General features: G+C 41.7%; 1 protein-coding gene across 1 annotated transcript; it reads left to right on the top strand.

Moving 5' to 3' along the window:
* The first annotated feature begins 1582 nt into the window (after positions 1-1582).
* AKAP3 (A-kinase anchoring protein 3) lies at positions 1583-26752 on the top strand. The gene is made up of 5 exons (XM_082849936.1): positions 1583-1691; positions 4738-4845; positions 7180-7275; positions 16829-19144; positions 26076-26752. The coding sequence occupies exons 3-5, from the start codon at positions 7180-7182 to the stop codon at positions 26229-26231; spliced, it is 2568 nt and encodes an 855-aa protein (XP_082706062.1). The 5' UTR covers positions 1583-1691; positions 4738-4845; the 3' UTR covers positions 26232-26752.
* The last annotated feature ends 993 nt before the right edge of the window (positions 26753-27745 follow it).

Below are 27745 nucleotides of genomic sequence, written 5' to 3'. Positions count from 1 at the left end.
TGGGGGAATCTTTCTAGACTCGGTCATTTCCACAGTGCTTTGTGTTTTCAGGAAGAAAGGAATGTGCGTTGCTGGGATAGACAAAAGACATGTAGTGATCAGAAGTGGCCTGTTATTAGGCTTGTAAGGTTGGTTGGTCCCACTCTACCCCACCCCCTCCGCTTACTGAAACGTCATCTTCCACAGTGAATTGGAAGAGGAAAGAAACTCTTGAAGAAATTTTATCAAAGAAGTTTACTAATGCTACACTATCATATTTCTTGGTCTCATCCTATGTTCACTCAGCACTTACATTTTGCTAATATTTGATTCTGGAGTCGATATGAATAAAAACATACCTTCCTGATTCTGATGAATTGATAGATCCCATTATCATTGGCCGCATCCTAACACCTGTGTAATATTGCCAATTATGTTTCATCTCCACGTCAAAGAGTGCTTCACGTTCTCAATACTACTTTCAAGGTGGCATGATATTGCTGAAACAGCATCGACTTAAAACTCAAAAACTCAGAATGTTAGAGCCCAGTTCTAGTCTACCAGGTATCTGTTGTGAGCTGGGTAAGCTTCTACATCTGTCTAACAGGGAAGAGAACACTTGTCCTGTTTCCTCAGAATGCTACCGGAAGGATCAAGTGACATGGACGTGAAGGCGCTTTGTCCGCTGCAAAGTGCTGTATGAGTGTACGTGTGTTCTGTTCACATCGCACTCAAGTGTCAAAATCACAGAATGTTAGAGCTGGAGGGGATCTTAAGAGATCAGCAAACTCAATTTCTTTATTTTAAAGATGAAGAAACTGAAACAATATAAAAGATTATCGGTAGATAAATAACCTTGTTGAAGGAAGCTTGTAAACCAGTAAGTCGTTTTTGAATTCATTAACAATTGTAATCTTTATCCTGTAGCGGTGTTCAGAGAGTCATTAAGAGTACCTAAGGTAACATTCCAAAGAGAGTGTACTGCTAATAAAGTCTCCTCAAGCCTGGAAATGGCCAACCAAACGCTCTTGGTCTGATCAATCTCAGTATGGTTCCTCAGGTCGAGAATTGCAGAGGATGGATTAGTGCTACTGCATCTGACCATCTAAGATTTATTATAACCCAGAGATGGTCAGTGTAGGCAAAATATCTCAGAATTTTTTTTTTATATAAAAGTTAAGATGCTTATAGTCAAGAAGAGTCCAGGCTGGACCCCACAAAATGAAGTGATTCCATGGGCTTTGCATAAAAAAATTTAGTAGACCCTCAATTCCTTAATTTCTTATTCTCTGCACCCATCTGGACTTGTTCATGTGTAATACTTTCTTTGTTCTTTTAAATGGAATCCATTGGCATAACTTCCCCCTCCCATATCCCCTACCAAAATTAGACACTTAAATGAGAAAATTAATCTGGAGAAAGCAAGGCCAGTCCTTCCAAACTAAGCATCCGAGCCTTGGAATGTGTCTTCACCCCTCCCCTTGGCCTTTGATCACTCAGTTTCTGGCAGCCTCAGCACTGTTGCCATGGAGACAGTGATATCACCAGTTGTGATTCTGATGTCACTCTCCATTCCCAACAAGGGGGAGGTACACGGAAGGCTGAGGGGAGGAAACAAGATCTTGAGCTGAGCACGAACATCCCAGCAACTTCATTGACTTTAAAAGTATATTCTGGAGTCTTCTGTGGTTCACTATTCCAGCTCTACAGAGGTAGGAAATCCCACTGGACTGAGAAAACAGCCCATTTTCTGATCCTCTGTGGTTAAAAGGGAGAATTCAGTGATAAGTGCTGGGCTAACTTTTAATGTTCAACCTCGCCTCCCTCTTTGCCCGGTCAATTTTAGTTTCACATCAGAATCTTCTGGAAATAAATGAGCCTCTCCCTCAGTGCCATAATAGCTGAATGTACCATCTTTGCTGTTGAAGTTTTAATTTTGTTACAGATTGATCAGATCTCCTTGGCCATACTTTTGGGTACATGAGGGTGTCTTACTGTCTGCTTTCCAATTTCATGATGTGACTGGAAGCTTGACTGTGTGCTGACTTTTCCTATTCATGTGTGGCTGTTCCAAGAGTTGTTGTTTTTGTTTTTGTTGTTGTTATTGTTGTTCCCAGTGCTCTAATAGCAAAGTCAGACTGGTATAGCTCAGAGCCCCAATTCTCATCCACTTCCATCCTCTCACTGTTAGTTCTGACTCGGTGGCTAGACAACAGAGAACTGGGGGAAGGCACGATATATGTAGCTCTGTGGAGAAAATGTCTGTACTAACAGGGCAATGGAGGAAGAGGTTATTACTAAGGGAAAGTGAAACTATAGGAGAACCACAGGAAAGCTGATCAGTGAGTGGTACCACTGAGAAAAAGATACACACACACACACACACACACTTTTCTAATCCTTATTTAAACAAAATCGCATGAAACTGATTTCATCAACAACCAAATTTATTGAGTGTCTACTATACGCCAGGCACTTAGAGAAAGGGAGTGAGAGAGAAAAAGAGAATGGATGCAATAGAATATATTCTTCCTTTTTTAAACTAGTAATAAATACTAGTCGAGGGGTGGGCTGGGAAGAGAACAAAACAAAACTAGTCGAATAAATTTCAAAACTTGATCAGATATGTATCAACCCTGCAAAAGCTTCATTTATGCTGCCTGTAAATTTGAGTTTTTCTGTGAGCTTAGGAACCTTGAGTAAACAAGAGCTCATCCTTATGATGAATACAGGAAACATGTCTCGAGAGGGAGCTGTGGTCTGGGATACAGCACCATAACCAAGCCCCTGTATTGTTGTGCACTCCTGATTCATGACAGGCACTCCTCAGTTATCTCTGAGGTAATAATCACATTGACATTTTTAAGGAACATTTTAGGTCAGTCCTTCCATTGTCCACAGGGTCCCTCTATTGGCCATAGAAAAAATTCTTAGCTTCCGGAATGTTAACCTGCAGAGCTGTAAATATTTCAATGAATATATCCATTGTGGTTTTCTTTAAATTTATTTATTTATGTATTTTTGGCTGTGTTGGGTCCTCGTTGCTGCGCACGGGCTTTCTCTAGTTGCAGCGAGCGGGGGCTATTCTTTGTTGCAGTGCACGGGCTTCTCATTGGGGTGGCTTCTCGTTGCAGAGCACAGGCTCTTCAGTAGTTGTGGCACGCGGGCTCAGTAGTTGCGGCTTGCGGGCTCTAGAGCACAGGCTCAGTAGTTGTGGCGCACGGGCTTAGTTGCTCCGCCGCATGTGGGATCTTCCCAGACCAGAGATCGTACCCGTGTACCCTGCATTGGCAGGCGGATTCTTAACCACTGCGCCACCAGGGAAGCCTTATCCATTGGTTTTAATATTCCCTTTATGGGCCTCAATGTCCTAATCTTTAAAATGAGTATGTTACAATAAATGGTTCCTAAGGTCCATTTATCTTCACATTGTATATAGTTAGCCTTCTTTCCTCATCAAATTTAATAGATAACACAAAGCATCCTTTGCGTCTTTTATTTTCCACCCTAACTCCAGGATATTACTCACCAACTTTGAGGTTAAGAAATGGATGAATCCACTCATTGGCTCCATTAATCTCTAGACTCTCCTCTCTTTTCCATTTCGTTATGAGACAGGTATACAGATTTAGGAGTCTGAATATCACTATCATCCAAAGGTATTTAAGTACCTCTTTATATACACTATTATCCAGGACAATTTAGGGAATTTAAAGTCTAAAACAAACTTCATGGATGCAGACCAACATACAGAAGATATAGAAAATAGAATAAAAACCTCAGGACATATGTAAGTGGAAGTGTTTGCTGACTCTATATAACTAGCAGGTGTGAAAGAAGTACAAGAGTGCTTTTGGCATATTGATTTATTTGTTTTATTGGGATAGGAGGTCTATTAGTAAATCATTGGATAAATATTTACACCTTCGATAAGTCCCTGGGGTGAACATATCCCCAAAAAGAGTCAAGCTTCATGCAGGTCTTAACCAGCCTAGCACACTTGAGCAAGTCATTTCTTTTTTTCTCAGATTCTCCACCTTAAGAAAGAAAAATTGAGCCATCTAGAATTAGAAACAGGCTGTATTCGTATATTCATTCTTTCAGCAGGCAATTAGAAGGAAAATAATTGATCTGGAAGCTGGTTTTGAAGTTAATTATGAATTCCCTTTGTAACATGAGGATGTATATTTCTCCCGAGTCCTCAAAGGAGTGCCTACAAAGTGTTTTGATTTTTTGTTTTATCTTTTTGGCTGCTGCCATGCAGCATGCGGGATCCTTAGTTTCCCAACCAGGGCTCTAACCTGCGCCCCCTGCAGTGGAAATGCTGGAAGCGCGGAGTCTTAACCACCGAACTGCCAGGGAAGTCCAAAAGTGTTTTGAGATTCATGAACTCAGGGCACTTATTCTCCATTCTAGCTACTTATCTTCTGACTTCCTATTTAAGCCAGGTTTGAGATTAGGCTAAAAACTTTCAGCGTCCTCGTTGTTAAATTAGTCTGTCTACCAATGATTTGAAGGTGGAGAATAACAGTAGTCATTTCAGAAATTATTGGCCAGATGATGAAACCTCTGTTGTCGCGTAGGAACCATCAGACTGCACCAAGAATGAGACCTGGAATTTGAATGTGAATGTCATTTTGTGCTCATCACTTATGTACCCCATGTGAAAAGTAATAGGTCAAAATCATTATTTGGTAATAAGAGCAATAAAGTTCATATGTAAAATCAGCCATTTTTATTTGTGTCTTTCCATTGCAGGTTCCTTATATTTCATGGCAGGAGGGGTGGATAAACTTAGGAATAGTGAAGACAACAAGAAATTAATCCAGAGCTTTCCTCATAGCTCAGAACCTGTCCTCAGTAAGAGTAAGTGATCACACAACTTCCTTCCTTTCTGTACTTCATTTTCATCCTTGCTTTTTAATTGTGCTATATAATCTAAGGTCAGTAGATCCTATTGATTTTGTCATTTTCTATTAGAAGTAACTCATTAAGATGAAATGTAAACTGGAGATTAAAAGACCTGCACTGTCAACAGTCCAGGACAGCCTGTTTCCAAGTCTTCTGATTCTTTGGCCAAAGAACAGTGCCATCCCTTCCTTATGCATGGTAATGGTTCAAGGGTTTGAATATATACACAAAATAGTGAGCTGCTGAGAAACAATACAGGGTTTAACTTCATTGACATTAAAAGCTTCCTTGTTAGGGTTTAAAAAAAATTAAAATAAGGTACCAAGAAGGTTAGGAAATCTCAGAGAAAATTTTTAAAGAAAAGAATAATTATCTTTCCGGAGCTTGCAAGTCTATTGCGGAGAGGATCTCTCCATATAAGCCCAGGCCCAGGGGTTCTCAATTCTAGATGTACATTAGAATCACCCAGAGAGCTTTTAAGAAATTCAGTGCCTACATTGCCACAGCCTAAAACCACTGAAATAAGATTCTATGGGGATTGGTCTCTCAGATACAGTATTTTTAAACAGTTGATCCTAAGTTTCAGTATTTTTAAACAGGGCGATTCTAAGGTCTATTCAGGGTGGAAAACCCATTGCTTATTCAAGGAATCTACTGTATTACAGTGTTAGGAAGAGAAAAGAAAGCAGTTTCCCCAGCTCAGTAATCTAAGTTAGTGGGGTGTGAAAACAGGAACGCATTCTTTTGGGAGCAAAGAACAGGTGGCTCTTGCAAGATCTTATATTTTCTTTTTAGTAATTACCCATAATGTTACATATAACAAAAATAATAAATCCACTTACAATTAAGTTTAAATCATGTGTAATCTGTGTTTGAGTTGTGTTGGTTTTATCTGTGGAGGAGATGTATAGCCCACCACGATCTAAAGTCCTTTAAAGCAAATATTTCCAATTAACCAGATATTCAACCGCTAATAATGCTCCATTTATTTCAAGCAATTATTTTTACAACACAATTTCATTGTTAAAAAAATTAGGGTAAGCTTTTGGACTTTATTATAACAGAATTTTAAACCAGTATATTTGTTGGAATTAAAATATAAATATATATGCCTGTTTCACAAAGATGTTTGTGAGGCATTGGGGAGGAAAAATTGGCCATCTTATCCCATGTTGCTTATTAAGAAGTATAGATCTAAGCAACATTTATAACACAAGAAGGGAAACTTCAGTGTGGAAGCCTGGTAATGGCATTCTGTCATGGAAAAAGAGGGCAGAGAGAAGCTGCCCATACTTGTAGATGATCAGTGGGCAAATATGACAACTAGTCCTGTTTCCAAGAACTAGCAAAGATGTGGTGCTGCAGAAAGTGGATGAGACTAAGGCCAAAGGCCAAGGAGTAAGTGGATTAGGGACCATGATGCTCACTTGTGAGATGAGGCAGTGAGAGCAGCGAGTATAAGCAATTCTTCCAAGAAAAATGACTACAAATGAGAGAAGAGAGAACTAGTAGCTAGAGGAGGCTTGGGAGGGAAGAATACATGTAAAATAAATTTCAGCTTTCTGGAAGACCAGGTAGATGGCGGTGCCATTACAGAGGTTAGGGAACAGAGCAAAGAGTCGGGAAGCTTATGAAAAAATCAACGTCAGCGAAAGGACATCACTGCCTCCAGGGCCCTTTGGATGGTGCATATGACGTCTCCCTTCTCCTGGCATTCAGATACTTGGTGGAACCTTGGAGAATGAGAATTCCTCCAGGACCCCTGGCTAATTGGAAGAGGGATTAAGGAAGCCCTTAATCTTAAGGAAGAGATACTAGACTTGCTGCTAATATAAGTAAGTTAGTGCTCTAGGAATTAATTACAGTGAAGCCTACGTTACTGTAAAAAGTTGGTGGAGGCAAGAACAGAGAGGGACAAGTAAATTAATTCTACTCTGATCACATTGAGCTTTGAGCCTGTACTGAAAATCCAAGATCTGGAAGGTCTGTCAAGCCAGGACACAGAGAGCAGGACACGTCTGCTTAGGTTCACTCATGAGCAAATCTATATCAAGCACCTCTAGAATAGACCAGCCTCTGGCCTCTGCACTAGAGATACATATGCTTAAGAAATCTTCCTGCAGTTGGGAGCTGAGGATGAAAAGGTCCAGAGTTAAGTGGGTGTGGAGTAGCTCTTGGGACAGGTCTCTGTGGAGACCTGTTTTCCACATCTCAGCCTTTTACCTTATTTCTCCTTCCGTATAACTAGCCCTTTTGATGACCCATTCTCATTTTTTTTTCTTCTTGCAGATGTCGGATAGGGTTGACTGGTTACAAAGCCAAACGGGAGTTTGCAAAGTTGATGTCTATTCCCCCGGAGATGACCTACCCCAGGACTGGAAAATGGTAAGTGTGAGCCACCTCATAAGTACTGAGTTAGGAATATGTGCCATTAAGAGTAGCTTTATTCTCTCCACCACCACCTCTTATTCTTGAAGATGAAGTTATTGGGGGGAAAATGAACTCCTTTAGAACAAGTGATATTGTCATTCTGCCTACATCATTCAACTTAGTATCAGGCACCGTAAGTCAGAGTCCTGTCAGAAGATGGAAACCGCACCAGTAACTGAATATTAAAAACCTGTTCAGTGAAAAGTATTTAACTAAGTTAACTACTAAAAGCTGTGAAAGAAGACTCAAAGAGTTCCAGAAGCAGCAAACGCAGAAGGCAGCTACTACCCCTAGGCTGAAAGAGTAAACAAGGAAGAAACTAAGGCTCACGAAAGCTCCCTCGCCCTCAACCAAGGCTGCTTCAGATCTCCTTGGAGAGAGTGAGCTGCAACAGGACAGCCACCTGCATCCCAGTGGTGCTGAAGACACTTGCCAGAGGGTACAGGGGGGACAGAAGGGAAACGCCTCCCACCTGTGATGACCACATAGTGCCCCTCCAGTGCCCTATGTCAACAAAGCCAGCTGCCAAAGGAGAAGTGTTTAAAGAGTCCAGTTCCAGAGTCACAAAGCAAGACAAAAAAGGGTGGACCTGGAGTTGAGAGACAACAATGAATAACTGGCACAGACACTGTGCTGAGTCTTAGGGTCAGAGATAGATAGAAAAATAAATTAGAATTCTCTCCCTTTAAGGATCTCACAATCTAATGGAATCCCCATTGTAATCCTCATCCTTAGTACTAACATTTATCAAACATCTACTTGCATGTAATGTTACATGATCCACATTCTGTTTGTCCACAGTCTATTTGGTCTGCCTTATATAGCCTAAGAAAGAAAACATTAACAAATCTACATTAAGACATTCGGACATACAGATACTAGATATCCAATTAATGTAGAATGAGTGCTAACCAAAACTGCTTCCACTAGATCTTTTATTTACTTCTGCCCTTTTCTTTAGAAAAACAACAAAAAAATGAGTTTCAATATTAAATTAACAAAAATTTCTCAATTTTTCAATAAGTGAGAAGCACTCTAGCGGATGTAGTAAAGAATTAAAGTTTCTGTCCTCGTAGACCGTATCATTCATTTGGGAAAATAAAAAATACGCATGTGCTCTAAATAACTAGTAGACACCAATTATAAGAAGTTCGTGGTAGTTTGCCAAATGGATTTTCTGGACAGCAATTGCTCTGGGTGTTTACAGAACAGATCATTTAGAAGTGGGAGATAGGGAACATTTTATAAAGTACGTTTAATTGAGTTAGAGGTGAAGAATAGGATGGGAGGTGTATGTGTTGACTTAACACTAAGCTACTGAAGCAGAAGACGGCTGAGGAGAGAAAATTAAACCCCGTAACCCTTTTCATATTCTCCTTCAGGGCCATGAAAATTTTCCCTGTTCTTAATTAAGAAAGACTCAGAAATAATGGGGCATCCACCTTCCCCAACTGTTCAAGATGCTAGTCTATAAGAAAGTTAAAGGATGCAAGAGGGCAAAAGGTTTGGAGGAGATGGGTGTTTGATTGTCAACTCCATCAACAGAAAAAGAAACAGGGTTAGTCTTTCCGCCAGTCACTCTGACTTCATCAGCTACTTCTGCAAAATTCTTCTGGATTGAGTGGAGTCATGCACATAGGGTGCACACATTTTAGTTTAAAAAACGTAAATAGAGACAATTGAAAAGCTAAAACCCACCAAGCTAACACAGCTCTTCAGACTCCATCACGAAGCTCGATGCTGTGCTAGAGGGTTGTTTTTCCTTAATGTTCTGTGAAAAGGATTGAAGAGTAAAATCTACATCTGCATTATAATAAGACTGTACACGTTACAGCCTAATTTTGGAGACATGCCTATTTGCAAATAGTGTGCCCATCTGTAAAAGTAGGTAACACTAAGGAATAATTTTCAAAAGGCAAAATCGAGACTCTTAATTAGATACAAAAATGAATGCATGTTAAAGATTTTTTCAACTAATTAATGAGGAAATTGGTGAGACGTATTACAGCCAGGGCAAAGGAGAATTTTTTTAAAAGGTATACTTACAGATCAGGAATGTTGAAACGAATGTGCAAATCAAGGCAAAACTGGCCTCTTCCACAGCTAAACCTCCACTGGACAGAAGTTACATGTTTGTAGACACGTTGAATTATTTTGCATTGCTATCAATTATCTGCAGCCTACAGAGTTGTAAAGTAGCTCACACAGAATCAGAATCAGGTTATGTGGACGGCTATATGCAATGCTCAGTCTACAGACTATGGACTATAGATAGTGCATAGTTTTCTATTGAAGCACAAATGTTTTTCCTACACTTACCTCCATTTTTATTGAAAAAATCTCAAAATAAGATAAATTTTGATCACAAAATAAGGCTAGTCTCGTCAGATTTGGTCTGCTTATTTATATACTTGTAGCAACCAGATAAGCCTTAAGTTTGCTTTACTGGAACTTTTTATAAGGAGTCACAGATTGGCCTTTAACAGGATCTTTTATTTTATTTTAGTTTTGCCTGCACTGGGTCTTAGTTGCAGCACGCAGGATCTTCACTGCGGTGCACAGGCTTCTCTCTAGTTGCAGCATGCGGCTCCAGAGCCATGGGCTCTGTAGTTTACGGCACGTGGGCTCAGCAGTTGTGGTGCGAGAGCTTAGTTGCCCCGTGGCATGTGGGATCTTAGTTCCCCAACCAGGGATCGAACCCACGTCCCCTGCATTGGAAGGTGGATTCTTAACCACTGGACCACCAGGGAAGTTCCAAATTGGCTTTTAAAGGCCTCCATTGTTTGCTGTCCTGAGAGCAGGGAGTCAAAACTAAGAAACTCTCTCCACCAGGTTTCACCTGCAGTCCCTAGAAAAATAGGCATGCATTCTGTTGGATTCCTGTGAAACTATTGTTCCTAAATAGAGTCTCAGCCACTTATATTAATCATAATTTTTAACCTAAGTACTTTCCAATCTATTTCACAAAGAAACCTGGGAGAGAGGAGGTTTACAATGGTGAACTGTCACATAGCAGCTGAAGTGCAGACTAACAGAGCTTATGGACCAGACAGGACGACTCTCTACAGACATACACATCCCTTATACAATCTAAGTGGCAAAAACAAACACATTCATTAACAGACCCAAAGATTTAACCTCTCTATAGTAATAAAAATAGAAAGCAAAAGCATATAAATTATGCTTAGCTATTAGTGTTTCACTGTTCTATCTTACTTAGAAATGATCTAAGTATCCAGTGAATATCCATTAATTAGCTCAATTTAATACCAGTCCAGTGTTTTAAGTTACATAAAGATGTTGGAACTTTATCATCAAGCTGACATACTATAAAACATAATAACTGTTGAAACAAAGTTGGTCAGGATAAATATTCAATTTGATTAAACACATTTATATTTTTCATGATCTTAAACATTAAGTACAAGTAATACTAGCTGATTGGATCTGCATAAGTTTATGAAGAGCACATCAACATAAAATAAAAACGCATACTTAATGTTATACCTAACTCTGGTAAATCAGAAAAGATGTAGCTGTTTTTATTAAACCAAAGTTATTAAACTAATCTTATTTACCAAAAATTTACCCAACTATGTGAACTTAGACTCCTAAAATATTTCTGAGTTAGGCTCTATAAGAATACTTTTTCCAGTCAGAATAGAGATTCTTTTGCTCAAGAAACGTTATAATATTAACTTGTTAATACCATGTGGAGGTAGGAAGACATTATTACTTACACTTAATGCTTTTCTGAATGGCAGACACATAATGATTCAAACACTGATAAACAGCTTAGAGCCTCAATTCTAAACTTTCATCCAGTAGATTCAAATGTCCAGTTTTTTTTTTTTTTTTGCAGTACACAGGCCTCTCACCGTCACGGCCCCTCCTGTTGCAGAGCACAGGCTCCGGACGCGCAGGCTCAGTGGCCATGGCTCACGGACCCAGCCGCTCCGCGGCACGTGGGATCCTCCCGGACCGGGGCACGAACCCGTGTTCCCTGCATCGGCAGGCGGACGCTCAACCACTGTGCCACGAGGGAAGCCCAAATGTCCGGTTTTTAACCAAAAAAAATTCACAAGCCATACAGAGAAACAGGAAAGTATGGCCCATTCAAAGGAAAGAAAGAAATCAACAGAATCTGTCTCTGAAGAAGACCCAGTGGCAGATCTACTAGACAAAGACTTTAAAACGACTGTCCTAAAGATGCTCAAAGAACCAAGGGAAAGATGTGGAGAAAATCAAGAAAATGATGTATGAACAAAGTGGAAATATCCATAAAGAGATAGAAAACCTAAAGATAAACTAAAAGAAATTCTGGAGCTGAAAAGTACAATAACTGAAATGAAAATATCACTAGAGGGATTCAAAGGCAGATTTAAGCAGGCAGAAGAAAGAATGAGCAAAATTGAAGATAGGACAATGGAAATGATCAAGTCTAAGGAACAGAAAGAAAAAAAGGATTGAAGAAAAGAAACAGAGCCAAAGGGCTCTGTGGGACACCATCAAGAGAACAAACATGCAGCATGGGAGTCCCAGTAGGAGAAGACAGAAAAAAAGGGACAGAGAGAATATTTGGAGAAATAATGGCTGGAAACTTCCCAAATCTAATGAAAGATGTGAATATAAACATCCAGAAGTTCAGTGACCTCCCAATAGGATGAAATCAAAAGACCCACACTGGGGTACATCATAATCACAATTTCAAAAGGCAAAGACAGGGCTTCCCTGGTGGCGCAGTGGTTGAGAGTCCGCCTGCCGATGCAGGGTACACGGGTTCGTGCCCCGGTCCGGGAAGATCCCACGTGCCGCGGAGCGGCTGGGCCCGTGAGCCGTGGCCGCTGAGCCTGCGCGTCCGGAGCCTGTGCTCCGCAACGGGAGAGGCCACAACAGTGAGAGGCCCGCGTACCGCAAAAAAAAAAAAAAAAAAGGCAAAGACAAATGGAATATGGGTAGAAGTGATGTTTGTCACTTCCAGGCCTGGACAACAAAAGTTTCTCATTCAATCCTCCACAGTCTCTGGTGTTTCCCATACACTGGCTCAAAGGAAAGATTCTGAGTCCCCAAGGGAGGGTGAAACCATGCAAAAGCAGAGCCTGAGTCCCTGAGTCACTGCAAAGAAGGCTGCTCATCAAATGCCCTCTCTAAATGACGTTACACACAGACACTACATACATATTGAATTGTTTTATTATAGTTTATGATACACATCATTCATCTCCCCTAAATCACCTCCGCAAAGTGGGCTATCAGGCTGGTCCCCCTGGTGAATAGTTTGTACACTGGAACCCACTGAGTTTTCCATTTCTTGGAAGTCTTTGCTCTGACTCCACCACCTTTTCTCTGTCCCTTTCTCAGACATGCATACAGGCAGCTCTCTTTCCTACAGCTTCTTCTTAAAACTAAATTTTGTCCTTTTAGAAGTTCACCCTTGTTACTGACCTTTGGTTCAGAAAAATAATTTTTTAAAAGATTCATATGGAAACTCAGTAGTCTCTTCACACCTCCCACCCAGGCTGATGGGAATGAATTGCAGGACACACCCCTAGCCATGCTCTCTTCCAGCACTTCTGTTTTCACCCAGAGCACTACTTCCCATACACGTAGGAAGTCAAGTTATATTCCCTAGTACTCCACAGTTGGTTAACCGTGTTTCACCACATTACCCTACGATCAAGCGTCTTGACTTCTCCTCCTCTTCTCTTACCCTTCTGAAGTCTAATCTTCACTTGACATGTTTAAGGAGTACTACCTGTCTGATACATTCCATTTCAAGGGTACAGATTATTTTGCGCACATTATCTCATTTAATCTTGCAATCATATGAGGAAATTATTTAAAAATAATAGTAACTACCATATCCAGCAATTCCACTTCCTGGTATATATCTAAAGGAAACAAAGTCACCATCTCGAAGAGATATCTGCACCTCTGTGTTCATTGCAGCATTATTAACAACAGCCAAGACATGGACAACAACCCAAGTGTCCATTGACGGGCAATGAATAAAGAAAATGTGGTTCATATATACAGTGGAATATGAGAAGAAGGAAACCTTGCCATTTGTGACAATAGCTGCTATGTGAAATAAGTAAGACAGAGAAAGACAAGTACCATATGATCTCACTTATATGTGGGCTCTAAAAAAAAAAAGGACACATAAACTCATAGGTGCAGAGAACAGATTGGTGATTGCCAGAGGTGGGTGGGCAAAATGGGTGAAGGAGGTCAAAAGGTACAAATTTCCAGTTATAAAATAAATAAATCCTGGGGGTAAAATGTACAGCATGGTGACTATAGTTAATAATACTGTAGTATGTATTTTGTATATTTGAAAGTTGCTAAAAGAGTAGATCTTAAAAGAGCTCAGCACAAGAAAAAAATTTTTGAACTATGTGTGGTGATGGTGGACGTTTGACTTGTTGTGAGATGATCATCTCACAATACGTATACAGATATCGAATGATTACAGGTGTTGTACACCTGAAACTCATGTAATGTTATATGTCAATGGAAAAAAAAAACTTTTAGTCATGTGTCAAAGGTAAACATAGAAACCCCAAACTCACCTGTCCGGAGGTTAAAGAACCCTTCTCCTTCCAACTAGGCACAAAATTCCAAACTGATTTGAGCTTAAGGTAGGCAAAAAATACTAGCAAAATAGATTTTCTGTTGTCTGTCACCAACAGAGAATAGATCTCTATAAACCATTAATCCATTAAAGAAATCACCAAATGGTGATACAATAAAACCACATTCTCAAGCATTGTTGCCACTGGTGATTATTGGCCATGGAAGAACCAAAATGAAAACCAAAACCAAAATTCGTAGAGAGGAAAATTAAAACCAAAAAACAGAACGTCTGCAAAGTTCTGTTGCCCTTTGGATTCACCTCTGGGGGCCTAAGGAAAGACGCACCTGGTACACCATCCTCATGATGACGTTTACCTCTGTTAGGCAAAGCTGCTGGACATCTGGCAGAGACTTCCAAAACTGTTAAAAGATCATTTTCAGAGAAAGGTGAAATAATGACTCTGGACAATGAATATGACTGGACTATGAATATAAACATAAATCGTGAAAGATTTTATTTAACTCATTAATGAGGAGCTGGTGCAGTTCAAAGGAGAATCAAAGGAAAGAGACATATATAGATCAGGAATATTGAAGTGAATGTGCAAACGGAAGCAAAACTGACCTTTTCCACAGTGGGAGAGACAGTAAGTAATTCTTCCCTGGTCAGAATTAACATGTGTGTAGACAAGAATTATATTGCATTGCTATCAGTTATCTACAGTTTACAGAGTTATCAAATAGCTCTGAGAGAATCAGAATCAGAAAATGTGGAAAGGTATGCTATAGATTATGCATAGTTTTCTACTAGAGCACAAATTTCCTTATAGTAGCTATTATTCAAATTAGCAGAACCATTTAGGAGGACTCTGAACCAAGCTCGGTAGCCCACAAGCAACTTAAACCAGCCTGTAGAGGTCCAGCTGCTTTTCTCTTCTTCCCAAGTCATCCAAACATAACAGAATACTGTAGGGGTGGAGAGTGCCAATTTTAGAGTCCAAACTAGATTTGACTCCTAGCCCCCATCGTGTAGTAGCTGTGAGATGTTAGTCAGTATTTAACTTCTCTAAGCCTCTTTTCCACCTGTGAAACTGGTAGAGGGATACCCACCTTACAGGGTATGTATGAGAATTAAATAAAATAACATGCATAGAGCACTAAGCACAGTGCCTGGTAGTAGACCTAAGTATTGAACAAATAGTAGCCAGCAATTCTATGATACTTGGTAGTTAAAATAGCAAATTATGCTTTAAAGATGGGCAGTACCTGTGGTCATCCCCAGATAGATATAACTCGTTATTACAACGATCCCTTACATTTGATGGTAAGTAGGATACTTTTACATACATTCTTATTTTAGCCTATGTTCAAGTGAAGATTGTAGATTACAGTAGGTGAACATATAAATATGTCCATGTGCTTATCACAGCTAATGTCCACCGAAGAATCTGCATTCACTCAAAACTAATAAATTGTCCACAGATACTAAGTCCTCAATTACAAATCAGATTTTTAACTTAAGTCACGTCAAAGAGTCCACTGGAAGCCATTGAACATATCAGATTGTGCTTGTGTAGCCCAGTAAAGCGATGAATTGGGCACAACTGTCCTTGAATTTTCTAATTTTTTGAAAACTATGCTGGAATAAAGAGACCTAAACAAAACAGATCAACCATAAAAAAATAACAATTAGTAGCAATACATGAAATCTCTGATTCAGCTCAAATGCTACCTCTGTAGCTGCTGACAGTCAGATCTTTTTTTATATATAAATTTATTTATTTAATTTATTTTTTGGGCTGCATTGGGTCTTCGTTGCTGCGCACGGGCTTTCTCTAGTTGCAGCAAGTGGGGCCACTCTTGGTTGCGGTGCACGGGCTTCTCATTGCGGTGGCTGCTCTCTCTTTTTTTAAAGTATTTTAAAAATTTATTTATTTATTTATTTATTTTTGGATGCGTTGCATCTTCATTGCTGTGTGCGGGATTTCTCTAGTTGCAGCAAGTAGGGCCACTTTTCATTGCGGTGCCCGGGCTTCTCATTGCAGTGGCTTCTCTTGTTGCGGAGCACGGGCTCTAGGCGCACGGGCTTCAGTAGTTGTGGCACGCGGGCTCAGTAGTTGTGGCTCTTGGGCTCTAGAGCTCAGGCTCAGTAGCTGTGGCACACGGGCTTAGTTGCTCCACGGCATGTGGGATCTTCCCAGACCAGGGCTCGAACCCATGTCCCCTGCGTTGGCAGGCGGATTCTTAACCACTGCACCACCAGGGAAGCCTGCAGTGGCTATCTTGTTGCGGAGCATGGGCTCTAAGTGCGTGGGCCTCAGTAGTTGTGGCACACGGGCTCAGTCGTTGTGGCTCACGGGCTCGAGAGCGCAGGCTCTGGAGTTGTGGCGCACGGGCTTTGTTGCTTCTCGGCATGTGGGATCTTCCTGGACCAGGGATCAAATCCATGTCCCCTGCTTTGGCAGGTGGATCCTTAACCACTGAGCCACTGGGGGAGCCCTGACAGTCATATCTTAAGGACAGTTGTTTTTGGAGTCAGTATAGTGCAGTGGCCAAGAGCATGGGCCCTGGAGTCACTGCCTGGGTTGGAATTCCTCCTCCGTCAATGATTATAGCTGTATAACCTGAGGTAAGAAACTGACTTAAATCTCTCAGTTCTTCAATTTCCTCTTCTGTAAAATGTGGGTAATAAGAGAGCTAGAATTTAAGTTTACTGCCAGAATAGTATTAAATGAGATAACAGGCCTAAAATACTTGCAGCAGTGCCTGATACCTAGTAAGCACTCAATAAATGTCAGTTACATCTATGGGGCTGACGGAGCAGTTAAGACTTGAGAGAGGCGACCATTTTTGTAACTGCTCTTTGAGGTTGTCCTGAATATCCCATACCTTTGCTTTGTTGTAGTTGGATGAATCCTTGTCTGTTTTTCAGGAAGACTCACATGATCCCATCAGGGTGCTCAGCTGGCTCCGCAAAGATCTGGAAAAAAGCACAGCAGAGTTCCAAGATGTTAGATTCAAGCCTGGAGAAGCATCATTAGGTGGGGAAATGGTCCACTCAGGAGACCCACACAAAAGTTTCTGTGTGGACTATTATAACACCACCAGCAAGGGCAGTCCAGGGAGATTGCATTTTGAGATGAGTCACAGAGAGAACCCTTGTCAGGGCCCCAGTGCCCACGCTGGTAACAGGAGCTCAGTAGACGAAGTTTCCTTCTACGCCAATCGCCTCACAAATCTCGTCATAGCCATGGCCCGCAAGGAGATCAACGAGAGGATTGACGGCTCTGAGAGCAAATGCATCCATCAGTCAGTGTACGTGGGGGATAAGCCCGCACCCAAAAAAAGCCTGAGCAAGGTGGCATCAGAGCTGGTGAACGAGACTGTCTCTGCCTGTTCCAGAAACTCCACCTCGGATAAGGCTCCTGGCTCCTATGACAGAGCCTCAGGAACATCACAGAGTCCCGTGAATGTAAAATACAAAAGTGCTTTGAAGATCAAGGACAGCACCAAGGAAAGCCGGGGTCCAGATGACAAGCCTTCTTCTAAGAAGTCTTTCTTCTATAAGGAAGTGTTTGAATCTTGTAACGCAAGTGATGCCACAGAGGGCAGAAGGTCCTTACCCGCAGAGGGAGAGATGTTGAGAGAGCAGGAAAAGCCCAATGACTTCACAGCTTCTGTCAGTCAAGGGATCATCACCTATGCTAACAGTGTGGTGTCTGATATGATGGTCTCCATCATGAAGACACTGAGGATCCAAGTGAAGGACACGACCATTGCCACCATCCTGCTAAAGAAGGTCCTGATCAAGCACGCGGAAGAGGTGGTCTCAGATCTCATCGACTCCTTCATGAAGAACCTCCACGACGTCACAGGGGCCCTCATGACTGATACGGACTTTGTCTCGGCCGTGAAAAGAAGTCTCTTCGTTCATGGAAGCCAGAAGGCCACGGATATCATGGATGCCATGCTGAGTAAACTCTACTCAGTGATATTTGCCAAGAAACCTCCTGAGACTGTCAGGGAAACCAAGGACAAGTCTGAGAGTTATTCCCTCATGTCCGTGAAAGGAACGAGTGACCCTAAAAACCGAAACGTCAGCTTTGCATCCATGAAATCTGAAGGTAAATTGAGGGAAAAAATAGGCTCTCCTGCACCCAAACCCGAGAAGGAGAAGACTTGTGTTGAAACTCTGGGCGAGCACATCATCCAAGAGGGCCTGTCCCTGTGGCATAAAAACCAGCAGAAAGAAGGAAAATCTCCAGACCTCCAGTGTGCACCGCTTGCAGCTTCCAACAAACAGCATAAACCTGCGCCAGACTCTCCCTCGGGAGTTCCTCTCGATCCTAGCAACCTCAGTCCCTCTACGCATCACCCAGAGAAACTGGAGAATTTTATGCATGACTCTGAGTCCTGGGCCAGGGACCTGATCGTATCCGCCTTACTTCTGATTCAGTACCACCTGGCCCAGGGGGGAAGCATGGATGCACAGAGTCTCCTTAAAGCTGCTGGCGGCACCAACTTGCAGGCCAACAGCAAGTCCCCTGCAGTTTCTGATGAGTCCGGCCTTAGGTCTCCTCATATGGGGGTTGACCAAGAAGCAGCAGAAAAGAAGGATCTAATGAGCGTTTTCTTCAACTTCATCCGGAACTTACTCGGTGAGACCATTTTCAAGAGCGACCGTAGCTCTGAACCCAAGCCAACTAAGGAAGAAGACAGTCCCCAGTGTGAAAGACCTGTAAGTCCTTCTCCCATCAAACTAAATGAAGGCGATGAGGCTGGAGGTACTTTTGCTGGGCTGACCAAGAAGGTTGCTAACCAGCTAGATGACCACATGAACAAGCAAATGGTAGAACATCTGATGGACTCAGTGATGAAGTTGTGTCTCATTATTGCCAAGTCCTGTGACTCTCCATTGGCAGAAGTAGAAAGTAATAAGTCTGGGGATACCAACAGGCCAACCTCATCCTCCCCAGATAGTCTACATGAGTGTTTGTCAACCAAGGGCACAGGGGCAGCAGAGATCCTCCTGAAGAATGCTTATGAAGCTATCTACAACGAATTGAGAGGCATATCAGCACCGCTCCCCGAAGGGTCTGCAGCACCCAAAGTGATTGTCAGCAGTCACAACCTAGCCGATACGGTTCAGAACAAGCAACTCCAAGCCGTTCTTCAATGGGTGGCCGCCTCTGAGCTCAATGTCCCCGTGTTGTACTTTGCTGGTTATGATGAAGGAATCCAGGAGAAGGTAAGGAAGTAGAATCGGGAATTTGGGAAGATTTTTTAGGGGTTAATTAGGGTTTTAAGTTTTTTTTTTCTTTCTGAATGGAAAGAGAGCCACGAGAAGGGTAGAATGGGGACAGTAAAAATTTGAAGCTCATGCCTCATGGTAGAGATAATGGGTAAATTAAAATTCAATTTTGCCCACTAGGAGGCGTATCAAAGGGTAAAAGGGAGATAAATCATTTTTTTTCCTCTTTTTTTTTTCTGCGTATATTGATGGAAGTGCACAAATAAGGAACCTCCAAGAGACTTGGTGAAAGAATCAGATTAAGGTCTGGGCTCAGGTTGAATTCTGCATGACAGCTTTGCCCAAAGAACGAGAAGGAGCTGCTGGGAAGCATCCCATCCTGGGGATGTGCTGCTGGGCCGGGGAGGCGGGGCGGGGGGGGGGGGGTGGGGTGGGGTGGGGGGTGGGGGGGGTGAAGGGTGGACTGATGGCCTTTTCAAGCCTGTCATTCCTCTCTTAGCTGGTGGTCTAGGAAGTGCTGGGGATTTGAAGGGATTCAATAAATAACATCCCTCTTCCCCTCACCGTGGGTTCTGAGTCAGTTGAGAAGTAAGACCAAAGAATAAGGCAGATGGAAAATCAGCTTATTACTGTTCTTACTGGTAAAGGTAAGTGTGCCTTCTAACTCCTTTCTTCTCCCAGGTTAGGCCTTGGAACTGCTCACTGAAGGGAAATTTGGGGTCCAGAAAGCTTTTGTTTATGTAGTTGCCGTTTCATGCTAGTGTGGGAGAATTAAGAGAGGCCATCTCCACAGCACGCACGCACACACACACACACACACACACACTCAGGATTTTTTATTATTTTCCCTCAATTGAGAAAAGTAGAACAATGGCATTTTAAGTAGTAGAAGGTGGCACGAGAGGCTGGGATTATTTATAAAAAGCATTCATCTTCTTAGAAACCAGAGGATGTGGAGAAAGAGGCTTTCTCTGTTTAATATGGGGTATTAGTAACCCTCGTAACTGGGTTACTTGGTTTATCTGATGACCGGGAAGACACAGAACTGTGTAGCATACAGAATAGGCCACACTCAGCCTAAGCGAGAAACTGTGTCATCTGTAGACTTGCTACTCGTGCGGTCTGTGGACCGACAGCATTGGCATCGCCTGGGAGCTCAGTACAAGTGCAGAATCTCAGGCTCCACTCCTGACCTACTGAATCAGAGTCTTCGCTTTAGCAAAATCCCCAGGTGATTTGTGTGCATATGTTCCACTTGGGCTAAAGGACAGAACGTGGAGATCCAATCTTAGGTTTATCCCTAAGAGTCCTCGGCAAGTTCTGTCTCTTTACAGTTTTTCCAGTCTGTACAACAGACAAGTGTTTTGGCACGTAGTAATTAGCCGATGGGCCTGTATTCACAAAAGCTGTAGACTGATGCAAAAAATCTAAAAAGCCTAGCTTTCATGTGTACAGTGTGAAACGGGCTTTGTTCTGACACCATCTTTTAAGTCATCCCCATCATACATAACACATTCTGATTCTAGGTTATTTTGAATTAGAATGTCTGTGATAGAATTCTCTAAAATGGGGACAGTAGACTTGCAGGCCTCCTTGTTCTACACACACGCACATCTTTGCCCAAAGTAAAGACTGTCATCTCTTTCCTTGAAGAGTGGAAGGGTTGGGCAGCAGCATGTCCAAACTTCAACTGAGTGGATTTGCCCTGAGCACCAGTATATGTTTAAGAACAGCTGGACGAAGCATACATCAAAGAAACTACCTAAAAATGAGGCACGATTTGTTTTTGGAAAGAGATTTAATTAACATATGCAAACATTTTCATGCGATGCAGGTGATTGAACCTGGTAACACTGGGATGCCCATGAGCCCAATTCCTTTAAACAAATTTGCATCCATTTTTGAATAAGTATGTGTGCATAGTTCAAAATCCAAAGGCACAAAAAAAGATGCACACTTAAAATTAAGGGCTTTTTCTCATCTTTATCTCCCATCCCATTGCCCTCCCTGGAGAAAACCATTCTGATCAATTTCTTGTTTATCCTTCCAGAAATGCCTATGCATGTACAAGTTAATACTTTTATATACTTATCTTTCTTTAAGTCACAAATGGTAGTCTTTTATCTATGTGTATATATTCTCTTCTGCAACATATAGAGTTGCCACATTCTTTTCTAATGGCTGCATATTTACTGTATGCAGGTGCTGTATGTAACCACTCTTCTATGGATGGACATTTCAGTTACCAGTATTTTGCTGCTATAAGCAATGCTGTATGCACAGATTCAAATGTATCTGAACATGTGCTTGTAGATTGGATAAGTATTCCCCAATGCCTTTTATAGAGCTTGCACCAACAATATGACAGTGTCTACTTGCCACAGTTTAACCAACAGTCCATTCCAGACTTTTGACCTTTGCCAAGTGTCACCTTACTTTTCACATATCTTATTAGGAACGAGGGTGAATACCATTTCATATGTTTAAGAGCCATTTTTCAGTCCTTTTTCATGGATGAATTACTTGTTCATGCCCTCTGCCCATTTTTCTGTTGGGTTGTTGGTCTTTTTTTCTTTATCTCTGAGAGTTTTTTTATATACAAGGAAATTAGCCTTTGTGATATTTTTATCATTTGACTTTTGATTGGTGTTTTCTGTTGTTTTTGCCATACAGAATTTTGAAAATGTTTATGTAGTCAAATATGACAGTTTATCTTTTATTTTTCCTAGATTTTGTGTCGTATTTTGGAAAACATTCTCTACCACAAAATATTAACAAGACTTCCCCATGTTTTTCTTCTAGTATCTTTATGATTTTTTTAAAAAATGTTTAAAACTTTGATCCATGTTGAATTTGTTTTCACATAAGGTGTGATGTAGGGATGCAATCTCTTATTTTTTTTTCCAGATAGCTGTCTTTTTTTTTTTAACATCTTTATTGGAGTATAATTGCTTTACAATGTTGTATTAGTTTCTGCTGTATAACAAAGTGAATTAGCTATACATATACGTATATCCCCATATCCCCTCCCTCTTGCGTCTCCCTCCCACTCTCCCTATCCCATCCCTCTAGGTGGTCACAAAGCACCAAACTGATCTCCCCGTGCGATGCAGCTGCTTCCCACTAGCTCAGATAGCTATCTTTGTTTTTTTTTCAAAGCCTTCTATTCCATTGAATCATTTGTCTATTCTTACTAGTTTAATACTATTTTCATAGCATATTGATTTAATTACTGTAATTCTATAATATGTTTTAATATCTGATAAGGACTAGAGACTCCTTATTTCTCTGTCTCAGAAATTTTCTAGGCGCTATTTCTCAGTTTCGCCCCCAGCTGCAGGCAACCATCAACCTGCTTTCTAGCATTACAGATTTGCCTCTCCGACATTTTACATAATGGAGTCATAAACTGTGCAGCCTTTTACATCTGCCTCTGTACACCTAGCATAACGTTTTTGAGGTGTATCCATACTGCAGTATATGTCAGTAGTTCATTTCTTTTATTGCTGAATATTTTCTATGTTTTCTCTATCCACTCACCAGTTAACAGACATTTGGGTTGTTCCCACTAGTTGGCTATTATGAATAACGCTTCTGCGCACATTCACATGCACATCTCTGTGTGGACATAACGTTTTCATTTCTCTTGGGTGACAAGGAGTGTAACTGCTGCATCTTACGGTAAGTGTACTTTCTTAAGAAGCTGTCAAACTGTTTTCCAAAGTGGCTGTACCATTTTACGTTCCTACCAGCAATTTTTGTTGATTTCAGTTTCTCATTATTCTTTTTTTTTTTAAATTATAGCTGTTATAGTGGTTTCTGAGTGTGGATTTAATTTGACATACATACATTAAAATGACTAAAGATGTTGAACATCTCTTTTATGTGTTCATTAGCCATTCATATATATTCTTTGATGAGTTGTCTGTGTAAATCTTTTGCCTATATTTTGACTGGGTTACAAGGATATAAAGTTACAAGAACTCTTTATGTATTCTGGATACAAGTCCTTTATCAGATATGTATGGTTTGCAAATATTTTCTCTCAGTATGTATCTTGTCTTTTTACTTAATGGAGTGCTTCAAAAAGCAAAAGTTTTTAATGATGACATCTAATTTATCACTTTTTGCTTTCATTGCTTGTGCTTTTGATGTCATATCTGATAAATCTTTGCTTAACTCAGTGGTTCTCAACTGGAGGCAGTTTTGCCCCCAAGGGACATTTGGCAGTGCCTGGAGACGTATTTTCTTGTCACAACTGGGAAGGGGCAGTCTAGTGGGGAGAGGCCAGGGATGCTATAAACATCCTACAGTGCACAGAACAGCCCCTCAGCAAAGAATTACCTGGTCATAAGGTCAGTAGAGCCAGATTGCGAAACCCTGACCTAATAACCAGGGTCATGAAGATTCTCTTGTTTCTTTTCTTCTAAATAATAATTTCAGCTCTAATATTTAGGTCTGTGACCCATTTTGAGCTCATTTTCATGTATAATATGAGGTAGGTGTCTAGATTCTAGATTCGCACTTCTGCGTGTGGGTATGCAGTTGTCTTCAGCACCTTTGTCGAAAAGACAAATGGACATCTGGCCCTTTTGAATTCTTCCCCCTTTATACCAACAGAATCACCACAAATGTTGAGGTTCAAGCTCTCTTTTGATTGGTGTTTTCATGGTGCGTCTTTTGCCATAATTTTACTTTTAACTTACCTATATCACAAAATGGTACAGCCACTTTGGAAGAGAGTTTGACAGTTCCTTAAGAAAGTATACTTACCATAAGGTGGTTCACGTTACCATTTTCCATAGGCAACGTAAGTAGGGTCATTTTTTTTAAACTATTCTGACAGCAGTTGGTGTGTTTAGACCATTTACAGTTAGCCTAATTATTGATATGCTTGGATTTAGGCCTATTATTTTAATGTTAGTTATGTTTATTCTCTCTGCTTTTCCTGTTTTTCCTTTTGTGGCCTTCTTTTGGATTATTTAAACAGTTTTTAGTTGTCCATTTTAATCTATCGTGTTTTCGTCTGCATCTCTTTGTGTAGTTTTTTAGTGGTTTCTCTGGGGATCACAATAACATAACTTTTCAGAGTCTAACTAGAGTCAATAGTTACCACTTAAATTGGAATGTAGAAATCTTCCTACCATATAGGTCCCTTTACTCTTCTGCCTTAGGTTGCAGTTATTTTTTGTATTTAGTTGCAAAAATCCTTAGGCGATGTTATTTTTGCTTTCAACCGTAAAGCACATTTTAAAGAATGGAGGCGAATCGTTTATCGTTTATCCTGAGATTTTGACTCTCTCTTTTGTTCTTTGTTCACGCCTTATGTTCCCAGTTTCCTTCTGATACCATTTTCCTTTTGCCCGAACAACAAGAGTGCATTTTCTGGCAATGAATTCTCTTAATTTAATATGAATTTTTCTTTATTTGACCTTCATTCCTGAAGTATATGTTTGCTGGACATAGAATTCTGGTTTGATAGTTCTTTTCTTTTAGTGCTTAAAAAGTGCTGTTTCACCTCCTCTGTCCTCTATGGTTTCTGACGAGAAACCTGCTGTCGTTCGAATTGTTCCCTTTCACAAAATGTGCCATTTTTCTCTGACGGCTTTTAGATTTTTTTTTTCTTTTTCTTCAGTTTTCAGCAATTTGATTGCAGCGGGTCTTGAAGTGAATTTCTTTGGGTTCATGTTGTTTCAGCTTCACTACGCTTCTTGAATGTGTCAGTTATGTCTGTTGGCAAATAGGGGAAGCTTTCACTAAGTATGTTTTCTGTACTCCCCTTTTCTCCTCTCCTTCTGGGATTCTAGTGACATAGATGTAAAACCTTTTGGAATTGTTTATTTTCTCAGTCTTTTTGAAAGAGGTTGAATCAGTCTCTTACCCTGTTCAGTGCGACGCATTTCTATTGCTCTTTCTTCAAGTTGACTGGGTTTCCTCTCTCATCTCCGTCCATTTAGTTTTCATTTGGGATTTTGTATTATTGTTTAGTTCCAAAATTTCCATTTGGGTCTTCTTTATATCTCCTCTTTGCGGAGACTTTGTCTTTCCATGTGTTTCAGGAGTATCCTCATTATTGGGTTGGCCAAAAAGTTCATTTGGGTGTAGCCGAAGATGTGATGGGAAAACCCGAACGAACTTTTTGGCCAAAGCAATACTTCAGTCTACACGGAATTTCCCCTGAAACAGTTCCTGATTTGGGGCCTGTTCATTTGCCCTTTGACTTTCTCACACAGTCAGGTGCGGAATGCACAAAATATAAACTTTGGCTCCTTTGTTGCTGCGAGGATTCCGGGTGGGATAGCAATGGGCTGTGCTCACATCAGAATACCTGCTTTGGTTCATGGTTCCTCATTTTAAGCTTGGGAGGAGACCTGGGCATGAGTATTACCTCCGCTAATTTCTAGCATTGTATTACTGACAGTCTTCACCTCTCCGGGCAGCGTTTTCGTGGGGGTTGAATGGATCTTTGAGTCACCTTCCTGCTCTAACATCCCAGTGTTGTCTGGTCTATGGGGCAGGGAAAGCAGCACCCACATTTGTCCTTTGTCTCTTTCTCTCCTGCCCTTGTCAGTCTTGGGACAATGATGGAGCCCGTTTTATGATGCTACAGTGAACTTAAGAACTTTAGAATCCTGAGAAGGCAAGAAGACCATTGACCAAACACCCACTGGGAGCAGGAGGTTTTTAGTCTTAGTGGGAAATCACATTTTCCGTATCACGGACAGGGGGATGTTACTTAAATTAAGGGCGATGTAACCACCTTTCTTCTGTCAGACAGGCCAGCGAGCGGCCCGGTTACGGACATCTCCTCAGCGTCCCCCTCGAGACCCCCCCGCTGCAGGGGCTCTTTTGCCCTCGCCTCGGCAGCCCTTCCCCGCCCTCGGTGGGATGCTCGGCCGCTCACCACTGCTTTCCTTTCCTCCCTCAGCTACTTCAGCTCTCGGCAGCCGCCATGGAAAAAGGGCGCAGCGTAGGTGAGGTTCTGCAGTCGGTGCTGCGCTATGAGAAGGAACGACAGCTGCACGAGGCTGCGGGCAACGTCACGCGGCTGCAGCTGCTGGACTGGCTGATGGTGAACCTGTGATGGGGCCGCTGCTGTCCCCTCTTCCCGCGCTGGGCCCGGCCCTCGTCCCCTCCCTGCCTTCTCACCTCCGCAGCCTCCGCCTCCGTATCATCACAGAGCCCCAGCGTCACCTTCATACCACTCACATCCAAGACACGTCATCTTGTGCTAGTCCCTGGATTTCGCATTTTCCTGTCCATGTGAGCATGGACATAAAAAAAAAAAAAAAAAATGGCTTCGGGTATTTTGTTTCCTTGGCATCCGTGGGACGGTAAGGTGAAGCAATCTCAGCAAGGAGAAAGAACACGATGGCTAATAGCAGAAGAAAACTACTGCCGGCCTGAGAGGCCCCGCAGACGCCGTTTGGCCTGTTGTCTCTGGATCCCCCCGTCAGTGCCTTGCGGCTCCCCTGCTCTCAAGTGGTCCCTAAAAATAAGCCACAATTTATCAAGCGTCATTTCAGCCCTTTATAACCTTGTAAATATTTTTCAGCATCCAATCTAAATCCTCCTAATTAGGCTACCAGGACTTGGCTCCTTGTCCTGTCTCCGCAGCACAACTGTCCACCTCAGCTCTATCCGTGGTTGCAGACAGTCGGTGACAAAAAAGGTCCAGAACACCTGAGTTCTGTTGCCAGTTCTGAACCTTTCTGGCTGTAGGACCTGGGACGAGTCACCTCTTCTGACACTGCTCTGACTTAATGTCCATGTCACCCCGCTTTAGAAGCATTTTCTGAAGTTTACATTCTCCAGCTATTTTTTATTCTCCATCCTTCCTTTTAGAAACTCCCTCCTCCTCTGGTTTCTAGTTTCCCTATTTTTCTACGTCTCTCAGGGGCTCTACTCGACTTTGTCAACCCCTTACATGTTTGTCTTTCCCAGGACTTTCTCTTGACCCTCTGCTACTCTCTACCATCTTCCCTAGGTGATCTCATCCAAACCCATAGCTTCAATTACCTGGTGTCTCCCTTCATGGACAGTTACACACTGATTAAAATGAAAACTACGAAGCCATGTATGATGTTTATGATGTTATGATCTTGAGTGCCTTGTACACATTTATCTGTACTATAATTACAACCATATACAGACTGAGTAGGTAAAGACTAGAAGGGCAGGTGGTGGGTGAGTGGATACATCCTGTAGTTTGCTCGTCTTCCGTCCTTTGGGAAAGCTGTTGTGTCCTACTCCACGTGGTCCTGGAGAAGCATCAGTCATGGCACTGCCACCACACCACACCACACTGTGGGCTTGTGACCCAGGCTGGCCAATCAGAGGACCCCAATATCTCAGACACGGTGATGAGTTCAAGTCCGACCAATCACCTCTGAGACTTTCCCACCAGCAGGAAGACTGCATCTTCTGACTGGCCGAGAGTGGTCATCTTAACTTCTGGGCAGAGCTTGTCTTCAGAGTGAAGTTAACCATAAAAAGAAGCAAGACTAATGCGGGAGAGGGAGTCTGAGCTCCATGATCTTGTCTGAACTCCTAGATCTTGCTGTGTCTACACTTAGCCCTCCTGATTCCCCAGTCACA

The sequence above is a fragment of the Leucopleurus acutus genome, assembly GCF_964270905.1.
Source record: "Leucopleurus acutus genome assembly, chromosome: 11".
Taxonomy (NCBI): Eukaryota; Metazoa; Chordata; class Mammalia; order Artiodactyla; family Delphinidae; genus Leucopleurus; species Leucopleurus acutus.
Note: the sequence above shows the minus strand (reverse complement) of the source record. Positions and strands in the feature narration are given on the sequence as shown.